The sequence below is a fragment of the Piliocolobus tephrosceles genome, chromosome 6, assembly GCF_002776525.5.
Source record: "Piliocolobus tephrosceles isolate RC106 chromosome 6, ASM277652v3, whole genome shotgun sequence".
Taxonomy (NCBI): Eukaryota; Metazoa; Chordata; class Mammalia; order Primates; family Cercopithecidae; genus Piliocolobus; species Piliocolobus tephrosceles.
The window spans coordinates 76,987,689-77,005,177 of NC_045439.1; the positions used below are offsets into that span (position 1 = coordinate 76,987,689).

Here is a 17,489-nt window from a genome sequence, read left to right on the forward strand (position 1 = left end):
GCTGCCACAAGCCATGATCTTGCCACTACATTCCAGCCTGGGTAACAGAGTGAGACTTTGTCTAAAAAAAAAAAAAAAAAAGCTATTGAGCTTCTGGTCATTCAAGATAGAATATGATGTATAAAGCTCACTGGTTCATACAAGAAAGACTATTGATAGAATGTATCTTTTTTCCTCTTATCTTCAGCAGAAATTTGTTCCTTAGAAAATTGTCCGAATGTAAAGGATGTTGAATAAGGAAATTGAGGACAGGGTCATAATCTTAATGGCAGACTTTGCCAGTAAAAATGCTGAAAAGCTCTCTCCCCTTAAAAAAAAATCTAGTGTTTCTACTCAGCCATACAAAAGAATGAAATCATGTCCTTTGTGGCAATGTGAATGGAACTGGAGGTTCATTATCCTAAGTGAAATAACTTAGTTAAATACCACGTTTTCACTTATAAGTTGGAGCTAAATAATGGGTACCCGTGGATATAGAGTGGAATGATAGACATTGGAGACTTAACAAAAAGGTGGGAGGTTAGGTTGGGGGGTGAGGGTTGAACAGTTACCTGTGGGTACACTATTCACCATTCAGGTAATAGGTACACTGAAAGCCTAGTCTTCACCACTACATAACATATGCATGTAAGAAATCTGTACTTGTACCCCTAAATATATATAAATCGCTTTAATGTTTTTAAAAGTAAAACAAAATCTAGTATTGGTAGTGATGAATGTATAACACTGTCATGATCTCAGGCTATTCTGTGGCCACTAAATTGACATACTCTTATTCCTCTTCTCTCCTATCAGAATTGTTTGTGAACTAAAAGTTTTAAACATTTATCACCACTTTTATAGCCATTTATATTGGTGTTCAGTACAGTTTTGTGTTCCTTGATAAAGTAGTATTTATATTTATTTGGTTAAAATATCTTCTAAGTTTCTAAACTTAAAGTTTGTTTAGAATTATTTATTTCAGCTTTTACTTGCTACTTAATATGAGTGCATTATTAAACACATCAAAGGCCAGGCCTGGTGGCTCATACCCGTAATACCAGCACTTTGGTAGTCTGAGGTGGGAGGATCACCGGAGAGAAAGTGTTCGAGACCAGCTTGGGCAACAAAGCAAGACCTTGTCGCTACAAAAAAATTAAAAATTAGCCTGGCATGTTGTCACCTGCATGTAGTCCCAAATGATTGGTGGGAGTGTGGGGGGCACTGAGGGAGGATCACTTGAGCCCGCAGTGAGCTGTCATTGAGCCACTGTACTCCAGTCTGGGTACACACCAAGACCCTGTCTTAAGAAAAAAGAATGACATTAGAAATGTCATTTTTAACGGCCTTGAGGATGTTTTTTAAAAATGTCATTTTCTGTTTTCATTTTCTTTATTTTGTAACTGATTTAATACTAAACTATCCCATAGGAAGAACCGAGACATTTTATACTTAAAAATTTTTTTTGGAAATGAAGTTTTGCCCTTTCTTGCCCAGGCTGGAATGTGGTGGCGTGATCTCGGCTCAGTGCAACCTCTGTCTCCCGGGTTCAAGTGATTCTCCTGCCTCAGCCTCCTGAGTAGCTAGGATTGCAGGTGTCTGCCACCATGCCTGGCTGATTTTGTTTTTTTTGAGATGGAGTGTTGGTCTGTTGCCCAGGTTGGAGTGCAATGGCACGATCTTGGCTCACTGCACCCACTGCCTCTCAGGTTCAAGCAATTCTCCTATCAGCCTCCTGAGTAGCTGGCACTACAGGCGTGTGCCACCACGCCCGGCTTATTTATTATTGTTATTTTTTTTTTTTTGTAGAGATGGGGTTTCATCATGTTGGCCAGGCTGGTCTTGAACCCCTGACCTCAGCTGATCCACCCACTTCGGCCTCCCAAACTGCTGGGATTACAGGTGTGAGCCATTACGCCCAGCCCGCATGTGCTTTTCTTTATAGCTTTATTGAAATGTGTTTCACAAATTACAAAATTCATTCATTTAAAGTGTATATTGGCCAGGTGTGGTGGCTTGAGGTCAGGAGTTCAAGAACAGCCTAGCCAAAATAGTGAAACCTTGTCTCTACTAAAAATACAAAAATTAACCAGGCGTGGTGGCGTGTGCCTGTAGTCCCAGCCACTCAGGAGGCTGAGGCAGAAGAATTGATTGAACCTGGGAAGCAGAGGTTGCTGCAAGCTGAGATTGTGCCATTGCACTCCAGCCTGGACAACAGAGCAAGACCCTTAGTCTCAAAAAAAAAAAAAAAAAAGCATACGTTTTTTGACTTTATTCACAGAGTTGTGCAACCATTGCCACAGTCTAACTTTAGAGCATTTATAATACTTCGAAAAGTTACCCTGTGCCCTTTAGCGGTCACTCCTCATTTCTTCTCCTTCTCTACTCCCCACTTCCATCCCCCTCCTTGGGTAACTGTTAATCTAATGATTTGCCTGTTCTGGTCATTTCACGTCAGTTTGATTTGGTCTTTTTAAATAATTAAAATTCCCCCTCCTTCCCCTAGAAATCTTAAGTAATGGGAGAGACCTTAAGACCTTGTTTCTAAGAATTATGGTAGTTAAAATTTTGGAAACAAATCTGAGAATTTATATACATTGTTTTACATTGGTGGCTATGATAATAAGCCCTATGTTTTGGTTTCTGTAAGTGATAAATCCTGAAGTAAAGGCAGTAATTGAATATTTTGATTCACATTGGTAAAGAGTTTTATGACTTAGTATTAGTTTGAGAACTTGATCGTCATGACATTTGATAGATAATTCACATTATTTTACCTAATTTAAATATTTCTTATTCAAGTGGGTCCATATAATGGCATTTGTCGTTTTTAATAAATAATATTGACGAATATCATAGGTGACATTCTCAATCAGCATATTTTGAGGCTACTTGAGTTAAAACTAAAAATCTTGTATTCAAGATGGAAATATGTATTTTGATTTATTTTCAAATAAGAGATTTAAAGGATATAGCGATCTAGAAATTAGAAATTTCACAGATGAAACCAAGATTTTATTTATTTATTTATTTATTTATTTATTTATTTATTTATTTATTTATTTATTTTTGAGACGGAGTTTCGCCTTTGTTGCCCATGCTAGAGTGCAATGATGTGATCTTGGCTCACTGCAACCGTCGCATCCTGGGTTCAAGCAATTCTTCTGCCTCAGCCTCCTGAGTAGCTGGGATTACATGCGCCCTCCACCACACCTAGCTAATTTGTGTATTTTTAGTAGAGATGGGGATTCACCATGTTGGCCACGATGATCTCAAACTCCTGACCTCAGGTGATCCACCCCCTCAGCCTCCCAAAGTGCTAGGATTACAGGCGTGAGCCACCGTGCCCAGTGAAACCAAGATAGTAAAAATACAGACATTTAAAAAAAAAAAAAAAGTTCATGACATTATAATCAGGGAAATAAAAAAATGGTGATGGTAGGAGGGCAGAATTAGTTAATAAATACAAATTATCTGGTGATTAAATCCCTTTAAGATTATTTAATAAAATTAACCAGTTTTTAAAATTTTGAAACAGGCCGTCTTTCCAAACTCACAAATGGTGTGTGTTCCAAAAGTGCATTTGTAAATTGCCATGGGAAAATGAAGTCTTAGCTTTAAACAATGTTGCAAGTGATAGTTAATTCCTAGACAACACTATAAAAACCTATAATATCGCCAGTATAATTTTGGTTAAAAAATATTTACATGTATTTCTGGGCCAGTCTGGAAACATAACACAGCATTATTTTTGCAGAAAAATGCAATTGTTTATATATATCACAATGAAAATGGAATAGTTGGCCAATTAGCGTTTCCATTGTCTCTTTTTTTGAGACAGAGTCTTGCTCTTGTATTTTTCGTAGAGACGAGGTCTCTATGTTGGCCAGGCTGATCTGGAACTCCCGACCTCAGGTGATCCGCCTGCCTCAGCCTCCCAAAGTGCTGGGATTATAGGCCGGAGCCACCGCGCCCAGCCTCCATCTTATGTGTGAAGTATTGGGGCAATAGAGAGATGAAATTGTTACCTTCCTGTTTTAGGTCATACTCCTGTCTCAAGGCACACCTTTGAGACCTCAGAACTTCAGAATCCTGTATTTTTACAGAGCAAAGAGAGAAACAAACATTTCCTTCTGTAAAGATAGCTGCTTGCTGGCAAACCTTGCTGCTGCTGCTTTTTTTTTTTTTTTTTTTTTTTGGAGACCAAGTCTTGCTGTCTCCCAGGCTGGAGTGCAGTGGCATGATATTGGCTCACTGCAACTTCTGCCTCCCGGATTCAAGCGATTCTCCTGCCTCAGCCTCCTGAGTACCTGGAACTGCAGACACGTGCTAGCTTGCCTGGCCAATTTTTTTGTAGTTTTAGTAGAGACGGGGTTTCATCATGTTGGTCAGGCTGATCTCGAACTCCTGATCTCAGGTGATCCACCCGCCTTGGCCTTCCAGAGTGTTGGGATTACAGGTGTGAGCCACTGCACCTGGCCCTTGCTGCTTGTACGAAGTAAACATTTGTCATTTTGAAGAGTAGGCCTGTTCCTAGGCAGGGCATGGCAATATTGAGAAATGCTATCTGATCTATTTAAAACAAATGTTTTGTTTCTAGGGAAATCTTCCTCCAGGATATAAGATCACTCTAATTGATATAGGACTTGTTATTGAATATCTCATGGGAGGAACCTACAGATGCACCTATACTAGGAAACGTTTTCGATTAATATATAATAGTCTTGGTGGAAATAATCGGGTATGTAAAATTTGGGGGGAAATCCTATATATGTGCTTTAACATTAAATGCACTTTAAATGTTAAGAATTAACATTAGAACGGAGAAAGTAACACTGTCATAAAATTGAAGATTTTCAACTGAGTAATTAGAAATATTTTGTCATCAAAATCCTAAACCAGTCATATTTTGTTTATACACAAACACATTTGCACACATATATAAATTGATTCTTCAATTTTTATAACATGTCAGCATGTTTAAATCTATAAAAGCTAATAAGAGCTCATTTTCAGAGGTCTGGCCGAAATACCTCCAGCAGCACTCCTCAGTTGCGAAAGAGTCATGAATCTTTTGGCAATAGGGCAGATAAAAAGGAAAAAATGAGGCATAACCATTTCATTAAGACAGCACAGCCCTACCGACCAAAGGTAAATTTATTTAAATATTATTCTTTCTGGGTTTTTATTTTCTTCTTTCTAAATTACTTAGTATTATTAAACAAAAAAACCTAATTGATTTAGTAAGAATTACCTTTCATTTTTGGATATGTCTTAGAATTGTCATTTTCTCATACATAGAGATATTAATTATAAGTTAATGATTCTGTTACTTTTTGTTTTTTGAGATGGAGTCTTGCTCTGTCACCAGGCTGGAGTGCCTTGGTTCAATCTTGGCTCACTGCAACCTCTGCCTCCCGGGTTCAAGTGATTCTCCTGCCTCAGCCTCCCAAGTAGCTGGCACTACAGGCACCCGCCACCACACCGGCTAATTTTTTGTATTTTTAGTAGAGATGGGGTTTCACCATGTTGGCCAGGATAGTCTCGATCTCTTGACCTTGTGATCCACCCGCCTCAGCCTCCCAAAGTGCTGGGATTACAGGCTTGAGCCACTGCACCCAGCCTACATTTTCATATTTAGCTATGATGGTAACCAAATTAAAATGTTTCAATAAATGTTTACCTGACTCCTTTCATTCCAGTTATATTTGATTAAGAACATGTATGACAAAAATGTTATCTAACCCTTTATTAAAATTACGTTCTATTAGAATATTAGTTGAAATATTTAGGCCCTTAAATTTTGGTAAATGTTTATTGCAAAGACATTTCTGTTAAAATAGCATTTTTATAAAATGAATTATGAGCTATAATAAAAATCAAGTTTATAAAATTTATGCTATTATATGCAGTTTTATGGAGCTGAATAATGTAGAGGATATTTTACTAAAATTTTCACTGACGTAAATTTCATATGACCTTATTATAATGAGCTTTATAACTTTATTTTCCTTGGAAGATTGATACAGTTGTGGAAGAAGGAAAGAAGAAAAGAACCAAAGATGAAATTGTAGACATTGATGATCCAGAAACCAAGCGCTTTCCTTATCCACTTAATGAACTTTTAATATGGGCTTGCCTTATGAAGAGGCAGGTCATGGCCCGTTTTTTATGGCAACATGGTGAAGAATCAATGGCTAAAGCATTAGTTGCCTGTAAGATCTATCGTTCAATGGCATATGAAGCAAAGCAGAGTGACCTGGTAGATGATACTTCAGAAGAACTGAAACAGTATTCCAAGTAAGTGATATTTTATTATTTGAAACATTTTAAAAATTCAAAGTAGATATTGTTTGAGTGGCTGTTACAGTGCCACGTACTTAACAGTGATGTATTTATATGTATAATCTTACTGGTACAATTGACAGAAATTTATTGAAGTATATATATTTTTTAATTCAGAAAGAAACTTTCTGCCTCTATGAAAAAGAGGTTATTATATTTACAACCCAAGAATTAAATATTTCAGCCAAAAAGAAGAAATGCAGCTTGGGCAACATAGGCAGACCCCGTCTGTACATGGAATTTAAAAATTAGCTGGGTGTGGTGGCACTTGTCTGTGGTCCCAGCTACTCAGGAGGCTGAGGTGGGAGGATCACTTGAGCCTGGGAGGTTGAGGCTGCAGTGAGCTGTGATCATGCCACTTGCACTCCAGCCTGGATGACAGGGTAGACTGTATCTCGAAAGAAAGAAGAAATGCCAGAAGTCATTTTAATTTTTGCAAATAGTAGCAATTGGATTAGAAAGTTCCATTTGAATTGGTAAGGAAAGGGCGGAAGTGAGGTTGGAGCTGTGTTATAAGAAAATAGACTGAATTCAACTGGGAGGCACTTCAGAAGCTAGAACTACATACATAGAATAACGACATAGTTCATAAAAATTTACAATTTACTTAGGGGGGCAATATTGAAATATTAAACTGGAAACGTAGTTTGTATAAGTTTTCTAATATATACTAAGACCTCCGGCTCCCCAGGTGGGGTCTTTAGAGGACAGTGACCAGCTGTTACTGAAAATAACTCTTAACAGGGATCCTATGGTTACTTAGTGGAACTTTAAAATTCAGATGTTTCTCATAATTAGGCTAGTCCCTAGTCACATTGTTCTTCCTCTTTACCAGGTACCAACTGTTTTCTGTGTTTGAAATACTGCATAAACTTTTTTGAACAGGGCATTGTAGCATTGTGAGTTTTGATTCCTTCCGAGATTATAGTTTGATTTCTAGGACTGGGAAAAAGTGCTCTGGATTCACCTTTTTAGTCTTGTACGTAATGCGACATATTTTAATATTTTGTGAATAGATGTAGATGTCTGAAAACCGAGTTATGGTTTTAATGCCTCATAATTCTGTAAGTGTGTGTGAGAATATTAAAAAGAAAGTATTAATGTATATAAGAATAGTGGCTTAAAATTGCAGTTTGTTAATCTGAGTATATTTTGGCTTTTATCTTTTTATAGTGATTTTGGTCAGTTGGCCGTTGAATTATTAGAACAGTCCTTCAGACAAGATGAAACCATGGCTATGAAATTGCTCACTTATGAACTGAAGAACTGGAGTAATTCTACCTGCCTTAAGTTAGCAGTTTCTTCAAGACTTAGACCTTTTGTAGCCCACACCTGTACACAAATGTTGTTATCTGATATGTGGATGGGAAGGCTGAATATGAGGAAAAATTCCTGGTACAAGGTATACTTTAGAAATAATTTGATATAAAGTGTATGATAAGATAAAAAGAACAGAAGAATTAGTCTAAATGTGTAGTAAAATGCCTTGATGTGTGAGGGTAATGGTGGGGGTTATAGAGGGAGCAAGAAGGATGATTGGCATTTCATCCCGAGTGGTATAATGGGCTTCTTTTTTCCTCTTCTTCTTTACTTTTGAATCCTTTTCAGGTGTGTTTAATGATTATGGCCTCTTTTTAAGCTAGAAGGGGAACAAATGGGAAATACCGGAGATTATGGCCCTGAGCAGCCTTGAAAAAAGTTACTACTTTATGAAAGGGTTATTCCCAACTTCTGAAATTCAAGATCTATCTACTAATTTAATAATCTGTTACTTTTAAGTTACTTAAAGTATATTGAATGAGCATATTCATATACCCAGTTTATACTTATAGATAAGTATATACATATGGCCAGTTTTTATCTTTAAAAATTTGGGTAAAATGACATGTACTTCTGGTTTTGTCATGGTGATACATACTGCTTTTAACTTTGCTTTTTGTTCTCTTACATCTTTTTAAATAAGGTGCAGAAATGTAGGAGTCAGAAATCAGGCAAACAGTTTTAACCATAGGCCACTGAATAACCAACAGAAACCCTGTTACACAATTACAATTTCTTCATGCTTTGGGATTTTGCAAGTAATAAGTAAAATTTTAGAAATAAACCTTTTTGTTTATAGAGGCACAAGCTGAGTAATCATGTTATGACATGGAACACTTGCAAAGAGATTTAGGATAAAATTAAGGACATAGCACCTTTGTAAGGCTTGAATTTTGTTTAAACAAAATGTATTTTCTGAACAAATTGTAATCTGATTTTATTTAAAGGACAAGTCTATAATAATTATTAAATCTATCCTATACCCTTATTATCATAATAATCAAATGTTTTGTTGCTCTTTGAAACACACTTGGGCCTCTTTAAATACAATATGTAAGTAAAAAATGAATTTTTTGTTTTTTTCTCTCCACTACTAGGGGCAAAATGGCTAATCATCATAAGATATTTAATATCTTTTTTTTAATTATATTCTTGAAGGTCATTAATTTTAAAATGCAAAATTATGTTTCTAAAAATTTAGGTCATACTAAGCATTTTAGTTCCACCTGCCATATTACTGCTAGAATATAAAACTAAGGCTGAAATGTCCCATATCCCACAATCTCAAGATGCTCATCAGATGACAATGGATGACAGCGAAAACAACTTTCAGAACATAACAGAAGAGATCCCCATGGTAAGCAGGAAAACATTTTGAAGTAAACATAAATTTGTTCTGAATAATTGTACAAAAAAAATTTTTTTTTAATTTTAGGAAGTGTTTAAAGAAGTACGGATTTTGGATAGTAATGAAGGAAAGAATGAGATGGAGATACAAATAAAATCAAAAAAGCTTCCAATCACACGAAAGTTTTATGCCTTTTATCATGCACCAATTGTAAAATTCTGGTTTAACACGGTATGTTTTTAAATTACACGAGCATAATGTTTTTAAGAGATAGGCTTTGGGGGAACACTGGTTCAGAATCCATACTAATCTTGATATAACTTAGATCAATGAAAAGGCATTTCACATTTGAAAGAGGGATACATTTGCCTTAGTTTCATTTAAATTGTCATCTAGAGTGATAAACACTAACAAATTTCAGTTCTAATTGGAACCAAAAATGTACTTAACAAATATGTGATAACCATTGGCCTTTGTAAGTTGGTAGCAAATACTAATCAACTAGTAAAATTAATGATAAAAGATGGACCAAAAGAGATTCTGATACTTATAATTTTTTGTATTATAAAATTTTTTGTATTATAATTTTATAATACATAAAAGTCTGAAATAAACCTGTTGGCAGTGTTAACTGATGATGATGAAAAGTAATCCAGATCATTTATATGGTTTTATTTATCTGTGGCTTATTTCTTTAATCGTATTAAAGTGTATGCTTGATTACCTTCCATATAATTGGCTTTTCTCTTGCTTTATGGAAAAATTGATTTTACTAGCAGATAAAGAGCATATGTCCATACAAGGATGGACTCATCTGTTATTTTGGTTGAAATGTAGGTGTTTATGTGTTGTTTTGGTTGTTTTATGTGGAGAATGAGCACTAGGAAATATTAGTTGGCTATCTTGCTAGTGCTCCTTTTCCTAGCGATGGACCAACCTGAAGGAACAGGTGATACAGTAAATGAGATTAGCCCCTACTTTTAACCAGGGACTGAGTAAATGAGTTCTTAACTCCCCTTCATCGGAAAACCCTTAATTAAGATGTTTTTAACTTTGTTGTTGTGGAGATTTTTTCATTTTCATCAATAAGAATCTGCTTCTTTGGCGATTGCTTTTTCACCCACATGTGACCATTAACCCGAGACTAACATTTCGTTACATCTCTATGTGAAAATGTTCTTGTTCCTTCCTATTCAGAGGCTGAAATTGCAAATATCAGTTATCTGATCTAATCTCCAAATTCTGTCTCCACTAATGAAAATAGGGCAGTTTTCTTACATTTGCATTCATGTGAATGACTACGTTAAAATAGCCAGTATGGGTGACTACAGGAATTTCTCTTTTCTTTCTTTACTGCAGTTTACTTCCCTAGCCTGCTATAGATAATCAAATCAAGGATGTGACTTACTGTAGGACTGATGGAGACAAGATAGAGATGAGAGGATTGTTACCCATAATTTTTCAAGGGTCAATAAGTGTGGGTTTTCCTCTGAAATGAAATAAATACTCGTATGTTTTTAAACAAACTTTATCACCTCTCTATAATCTATTTTGTAAAGAGTGTCAAAGGTGGGCTGTTTCTGTACCTGGGGCAAAGCCTCTTCACATCTTTTCCACTTTTTGGGGTTCAACTTTAGTGACTGGGAGCTAAGAAAATAGCAGTTGTCTGTCTTGTCTTGTCTTTTCTCTTTTCTTTTCTTTCTTCCTTTTTTTTTTTTTTTTTTTTTTTGACAGAGTCTCACTCTGTTGCCCAGGCTGGAGTACAATGGCATGATCTCAGCTCACTGCAACCTCCACCTCCCAGGTTCAAGCAATTCTTGTGCCTCAGCCTCCCGAGTAGCTAGGATTGTAGGCATGCACCACCATGTCTGGCTAATTTTTTTTTTTTTTTTTTTTTCCAGTAGAGACGGGGTTTCACCTGTTGGCCAGGCTAGTCTCAAACCCCTGACCTTAGGTGATCCACCTGCCTTGGCTTCCCAAAGTTCTGGGATTATAGGCGTGAGCCACCACACCCTGCCTCAGCTGTCTTTCTTTCTTAGGAATACTGTTTGGTTGGGGGAGGAAGGAGGCAGGAAATATGTGTTCCTTGATGATTATGGTGGTGAAATTCTGCAGTAATTTTAATATATTATTATACTGTAGGTATGAGTTAAGCAGAATTGTGTGGCATATGCTGAGAACATAAACCAGATTACAAAATCCTTTCTATGGGATGTTCTAAAGGTTGATAGAGTTGTAGAACAACACGTTTATACTCTGGGGACCATTTATACTCCAGTAAATGCAATCTCTGTGCTGAAAAAGAGATATTTCTAAAACTATTTTAATAAGGGAAACTAGGGGATAATTCACAAAGGTTCATTTAATGTCTATTTTTGTGTGTGGTTGAAAATGTTCATAATTAAAATATTTATTTTGTAACCAGTGTTTATATAACCTTTACTTTTTCATTAGTTGGCATATATAGGATTTCTGATGCTTTATACGTTTGTGGTTCTTGTACAAATGGAACAATTACCTTCAGTTCAAGAATGGATTGTTATTGCTTATATTTTTACTTATGCCATTGAGAAAGTCCGTGAGGTATGTCTTTAATTTTTTCTACCAATAATTTACTGTATACATGGAAGATTTTCTGTTTTGTTTTGGGTATATACGTGGGTGTGTGTATATGTGTGTGTGTGTGTGTGTGTGTGTGATGACATTGTAGAAGTGTAGAACTACTGTGTAATTTTGTTGTTCCCAAAATAATGGCAAAAGAATAGAGATTAGTGAGTATGCTGTATACTTTGTTGCCATTACAAATATAATGATTTGTGTCAGAAATGTAGCCTATAAAAATGTAGCCTATATTTTGTTTGTTTTATTTCCTGAATGTCCACATTTTTGCTCTCTGTCACTCTTCAAAAAGTATTAAAATATACTTGAATATACTTGGCTAAATGACTTTTATTTTACCTGCCTGATGTAGCCAATTAGGTAGGTAAGTTATAAATAGGTCTTTAGGCCAGGCACAGTGGCTCACACCTGTAATCCCAGCACTTTGGGAGGCTGAGGCGGGCAGATCACTCGAGGTCAGGAGTTCGAGACCAGTCTGGCCAAGAGGGTGAAACCCCATCTCTACTAAAAATACAAAAATTAGCTGGGCATGGTGGCAGCCGCCTGTAATCCCAGCTACTTGGGAGACTGAGGAAAGAGAATCACTTGAACCCAGGAGGCAGAGGTTGCAGTGAACTGAGGTTGCGCCACTGCACTCTAACCTGGGCGAAAGAGTGAGACTCTATCTCAACATAAAAATAAAATAAATAGATATTTATTTTGCTTTTATATTGTACTGCCTACTAAAATGTACTATACTGCCGTTGAATCATCATTTAGATTTATATCCCTGTGTCTTTCAGTTTTCAGTTTAAATTTTTAATATCCTGACTTTGAAGAAAATCTTTTTCTTAATATTTATACTTTGTTTTTGAAGTAGTAGCTACATGAATATTGTTTTTTGTTTTTTTGTTTTGTTTTGTTTTGTTTGAGATGGAGTCTCCCTCTGTCACCCAGGCTGGAGTGCAGTGGCACAATCTCCACTCACTGCAACCTCCACCTCCGGGGTTCAAGCAGTTCTCCTGCCTCAGCCTCCCTAGTAGCTGGGATTACAGGTGCGTGCCACCAAGCCTGGCTAATTTTTGTATTTTTAGTAGAGATGGGGTTTCACCATGTTGGTCAGGCTGATCTCAAACTCCTGACCTCATGAGCTGCCTGCCTTGGCCTCCCAAAGTGCTAGGATTGTAGGCATGAGCCACCGTGCCTGGCCATGAATATTGTTTTATAACATACTTGCATAAGTACCTCTGAATTATTTCATGTCTCTACCTTACATTTAGAGAATACAAGAAATTGCAAAAATAATTAGAAGGCATTGTACTTCTCTCTCACTTAGATATCATAAGAATTTCTTTCTTTTTTTTCTTTTCCAAACACCAACTGGAACCAGAAGGAATTTCTTATTAAATAGTTTATTTTGCATTTTAAATTCCTCTGAGTATTATGGTCCATATGTGTATTAAATCTGTTGTTTCATCAGCATGTTTAAAGAAATTGATTTGTTAAATGATAAAAGCAAATTGCAAAGCATTATAAAATATGTATATTCATAAACTAGTTCTGCAGGTGTTCATGAAACAGTAATAGTAGTGGTTGCCTCTAGTGGGAAGAGTAATTAATTGGCTAAGGGAGAAGAGGGAAACAGATACTTTGCAGTATTTATGATACACCATGAATTTTGAAGATGTGAATGTGTTACCATTCCTCTCAAAAGATAATTCTTAAAATTCATATATTCAGGAGAAGAGGCATATGTTTTAAATAAGTTAGATAAATACAGCTACTTAAACCATTGAGTTATTTACTTTCTACAAAGAAGGCAGGTTTGGCAGCTACTACCAGGATATCCAGGTGCTGCTTTAATTTGAAATAAAACAATTTTTCAAAAGTATTTTACAATCCAGGTCTAGTGAACTGGGTTGTAATCTGCACTTTCAGCTTCTTAGTTGGATGAATCTCTTGAACCTGGGAGACGCAGGTTGCAGCGAGCCGAGATTGCGCCACTGCACTCCACCCTGGGCAACAGAGCGAGACTCTGTCTCAAAATAAATAAGTTAATAAATAAAAAGCTATGTGAAACTCTGTAATGTTATAATTGATTGCTGTATGTGTTTTAATAGGAATAAATTGATTAAACTTTTTTTTGTTGTTGTTAAACCTTTAGATCTTTATGTCTGAAGCTGGGAAAGTAAACCAGAAGATTAAAGTATGGTTTAGTGATTACTTCAACATCAGTGATACAATTGCCATAATTTCTTTCTTCATTGGATTTGGACTAAGATTTGGAGCAAAATGGAACTTTGCAAATGCATATGATAATCATGTTTTTGTGGCTGGAAGATTAATTTACTGTCTTAACATAATATTTTGGTATGTGCGTTTGCTAGATTTTCTAGCTGTAAATCAACAGGCGGGACCTTATGTAATGATGATTGGAAAAATGGTAAGTTGAGAGATGTTTGATAATACTCATGGGTTTACTGATTTTTTTTAAAATCACAAAGATGTTATTAACATAGTTTTATTTCAGCCAGTGAATGTCTTTTATTTTATGTTTGTTTGCCTCATACTTCAAATCAGCCATTCCCTAAGAGTTTCTCATGCTCAATCCCAATCCCCTACACCCATTTTGTGCTTTGCAAGATAATGTTAGCTATACAATCTATGGTGTATGTCTGTAGGTAACTCCTTTTTCCTGTCTTTACTGATCCAGGCTTTTTTTTTTTTTTTGTGACGGAGTTTCACTCTGTCGCCCAGGCTGGAGTGCAGTGGCGCTATCTTGGCTCACTGCAACCTCTGCCTCCCAGGTTCAAGCGATTCTCCTGCCTCAGCCACCCGAGGAGCTGGGATTACAGGCATGCGCCACAATGCCCAGCTAATGTTTGTATTTTTAGTAGAGACAGGGTTTCACCATGTTGGTCAGGCTGGTCCCAAACTCCTGACCTCAGATGATCTGCCCGCCTTGGCCTCCCAAAGAGGTGGGATTACAGGCATGAGCCACCACACCTGGCTATTTTTTAAAAGTTAAATCCAGAATACCTAATCTTTTCCTAATACAGTATGCCCAGTATTTGCTCTTTTCCTTAGTCTTATCTGAGTGGCGGGTTTTATTTTTTAAAATCTAGATGTCAAGTTAAATGTGTAATTTTTTTATACACTGAATCTAAAATATATTGGGTCTACTCCTTGCCATAATTCCTTTTGGTTTTCAGTGATGAAAAAGGCAAAATTTGTAATATAGCTATTGCTATTCCTTATTCTGAAATTCCTGTTCATCCTAGGAAATTTCAGCAAATGCAGACAAATCACTATTCAGAGATATTCACTATTAACAGTTTAATGTACATCCTTCCATCCCTCAAGGCATATATGAATGCATGTGTTTGTTTCAAACTTCTCGTAAATATATGCAGTAGTTTTATAAAAATATGCTTTAAAAATATATGTTGTTTCTTAATTATTTTAAAATATTTGTCCCATTTTAATAAGTATAAAAAGCTATTCATAGAGTTTCTTATGCTCCCTTAATCTTAGAAAATCAGTCTTCTCTTGGAACCAACCCACATGTCCATCAGTGATAGAGTGGATTAAGAAAATGTGGCACATATATACCGTGAAATACTATGCAACCATAAAAAGGATGAGTTCATGTTCTTTGTAGGGACATGGATGAAGCTGGAAACCATCATTCTGAGCAAACTGTTGCAAGGACAGAAAACCAAACACTACATGTTCTCACTCATAGGTGGGAATTGAACAATGAGAACACTTGGACACAGGGTGGGGAATGGGGAACATCATACACTGGGGCCTGTCGTGGGCTGTGGGGAGCGGGGAGGGATAGCATTAGGAGATATACCTGATGTAAATGACGAGTTAATGGGTGCAGCACACCAACATGGCACATGTATACATATGTAACAAACCTGCAAGTTGTGCACATGTACCCTAGAACTGAAAGTATAATAATAAAAAAAACAGTCTTCTAAATTAAGTATTTCTTGAGTAACCATACTAAGCTCACAAGATTATCTTTGCATCTTGAAAACAAGATTTTTAGGTTTTCTAAATATAATTTATTATATTTGCAGTTTCATGCTGCACTCTTCCCCTCCAAAAGAATGTGTCTTCCCCCCCTTAATTGAGAATTACTGGTGGTGTACTGTTTTTCACATCAAAGTGTTACTCATTATTCACACATTTTGGCATTCTTAATGGTATTTCAAGGAAAAATAGGGCAGTTAAGATTTTTTGGGAAGAATTGGGTTTAGCCTAACATTTTAGCGTGCAAAAAAGATGTAGCTCTTACGCTTATCAGGTTATTTAGTGACTTAGTGGTGTCTAGTTACTTTAATGGTAATGTAAATGGAAGAGTTAGGAAGTACAGAAGTCTCTATTTGTGATCTTCGCTAAAACCACCCTCCACTAGGATGTCTTTCTCCTTGTCAACTAGTCATTTATTCCATCATTGTCTGTTTTCCCCTAGTGCCAGCTTCCCTGTACATCCCCCTTTGGAAGTTTCATAATGGTTACTGTTCTAGATCTAACGTTCATTATTTCATCATTGTGTATTTATTACATGTTAAGAATTAAACTAAGCTGGGGCTACAAAGATGAATAAGACATGGTTCAGATCCTCATGGAACTCAACAATTGAGTCTTTAAATATAGACATGTGAACAGATAGGTAGCTATTGAAAAATAAGATAAATTGTTATGTGAAGATAGAAGAGCTAGTAACCAATTCTGCCGTGAAAGCTTTCACAAAGATTATGGCATTTCAAAGGAGTTTAGAAAATATGTAGGATTTACATAGGTATACATGTGCCATGTTAGTTTGCTGCACCCATTAACTCATCATTTACATTAGGTATTTATCCTAATGCTATCCCTCTCCCTGTCCCCCACCCCCACCCCATGACAGGCCCTGGTGTGTGATGTTCCCCGCCCTGTGTCCAAGTGTTCTCGTTGTTCAGTTCCCGCCTGTGAGTGAGAACAGGTGGTGTTTGGTTTTCTGTCCTTGCGATAGTTTGCTCAGAATGATGGTTTCCAGCTGTATCCATGTCCCTGCAAAGGACAGGAACTCATCCTTTTTCGTGGCTGCATAGTATTCCATGGTGTATATGTGCCACATTTTCTTAATTCAGTCTATCATTGATGGACATTTGGGTTGGTTCCAAGTCTTTGTTATTGTGAATAGTGCCGCAATAAACATACGTGTGCATGTGTCTTTATAATAGCATGATTTATAATCCTTTGGGTATATACCCAGTAATGGGATTGCTGGGTCAAATGGTATTTATGTACCCTAGAACTTAAAGCATAATCATTAAAAAAAAAAAAAAAGAAAAGAAAATATCTGGGAGTTTTCTTCTGAGCAGGGAGTTTCTAACCAGAGGAAACAGCTTTGAAAAGCTTGTAGACAATAAAAGATTAAAAAGAAGAAACCTCCCTCACACGTTATAGGCTAGTGCAAAAGTAATTGCACTTTTTGCCATTGAAAGTAATTGCAAAAACTGCAGTTACTTTTGCATCAACCTAATACATCTTTTAATAGCAATGGTGCAATCTTGGCTCACTGCAACCTCCACCTCCTGGGTTCAAGCAATTCTTCTGCCTCAGCCTCCCGAGTAGCTGGGACTACAGGCACACATCACCGTGCCCGGCTAATTTTTGTATTTTTAGTAGAGACAAGGTTTCACCATATTGGCCAGGCTGGTCTTGCACTCCTGACCTTGTGATCCGCCTACCTCGGCCTCCGAAAGTACTGGAATTAACAGGCGTGAGCCACCGCACCCACCCAGCAAAATTTTACTTTAAGAATCCTCATTTTTATGAGCAAGCTGATACTCACATTTTTTTTTTTTTTTTTTGAGACGGAGTCTCGCTCTGTCACCCA

General features: G+C 36.6%; 1 protein-coding gene and 1 long non-coding RNA gene across 4 annotated transcripts in view; one reads left to right on the forward strand and one right to left on the reverse strand.

The window, feature by feature from the left end:
- The window catches only part of TRPM7 (transient receptor potential cation channel subfamily M member 7), a 128,143-nt gene that overhangs the window by 67,256 nt on the left and 43,398 nt on the right, over nt 1-17,489 (forward strand). For both annotated transcript variants that reach the window (XM_023227224.3, XM_023227225.1), the window contains exons 14-21: nt 4,580-4,720; nt 4,996-5,130; nt 5,999-6,279; nt 7,498-7,726; nt 8,846-9,001; nt 9,080-9,223; nt 11,447-11,575; nt 13,755-14,033. In XM_023227224.3, coding sequence (XP_023082992.1) covers nt 4,580-4,720; nt 4,996-5,130; nt 5,999-6,279; nt 7,498-7,726; nt 8,846-9,001; nt 9,080-9,223; nt 11,447-11,575; nt 13,755-14,033 — 1,494 coding nt within the window. The remainder of the gene's footprint in view (nt 1-4,579; nt 4,721-4,995; nt 5,131-5,998; nt 6,280-7,497; nt 7,727-8,845; nt 9,002-9,079; nt 9,224-11,446; nt 11,576-13,754; nt 14,034-17,489) is intronic.
- The window catches only part of LOC111552802, a 27,736-nt gene continuing 10,250 nt past the window's right edge, over nt 4-17,489 (reverse strand). Inside the window, exon 3 of one of the 2 annotated variants that reach the window (XR_002734733.2) lies at nt 4-61. This is a non-coding gene — a long non-coding RNA (uncharacterized LOC111552802). The remainder of the gene's footprint in view (nt 62-17,489) is intronic. The other variant, XR_002734732.2, reaches the window with a different exon arrangement.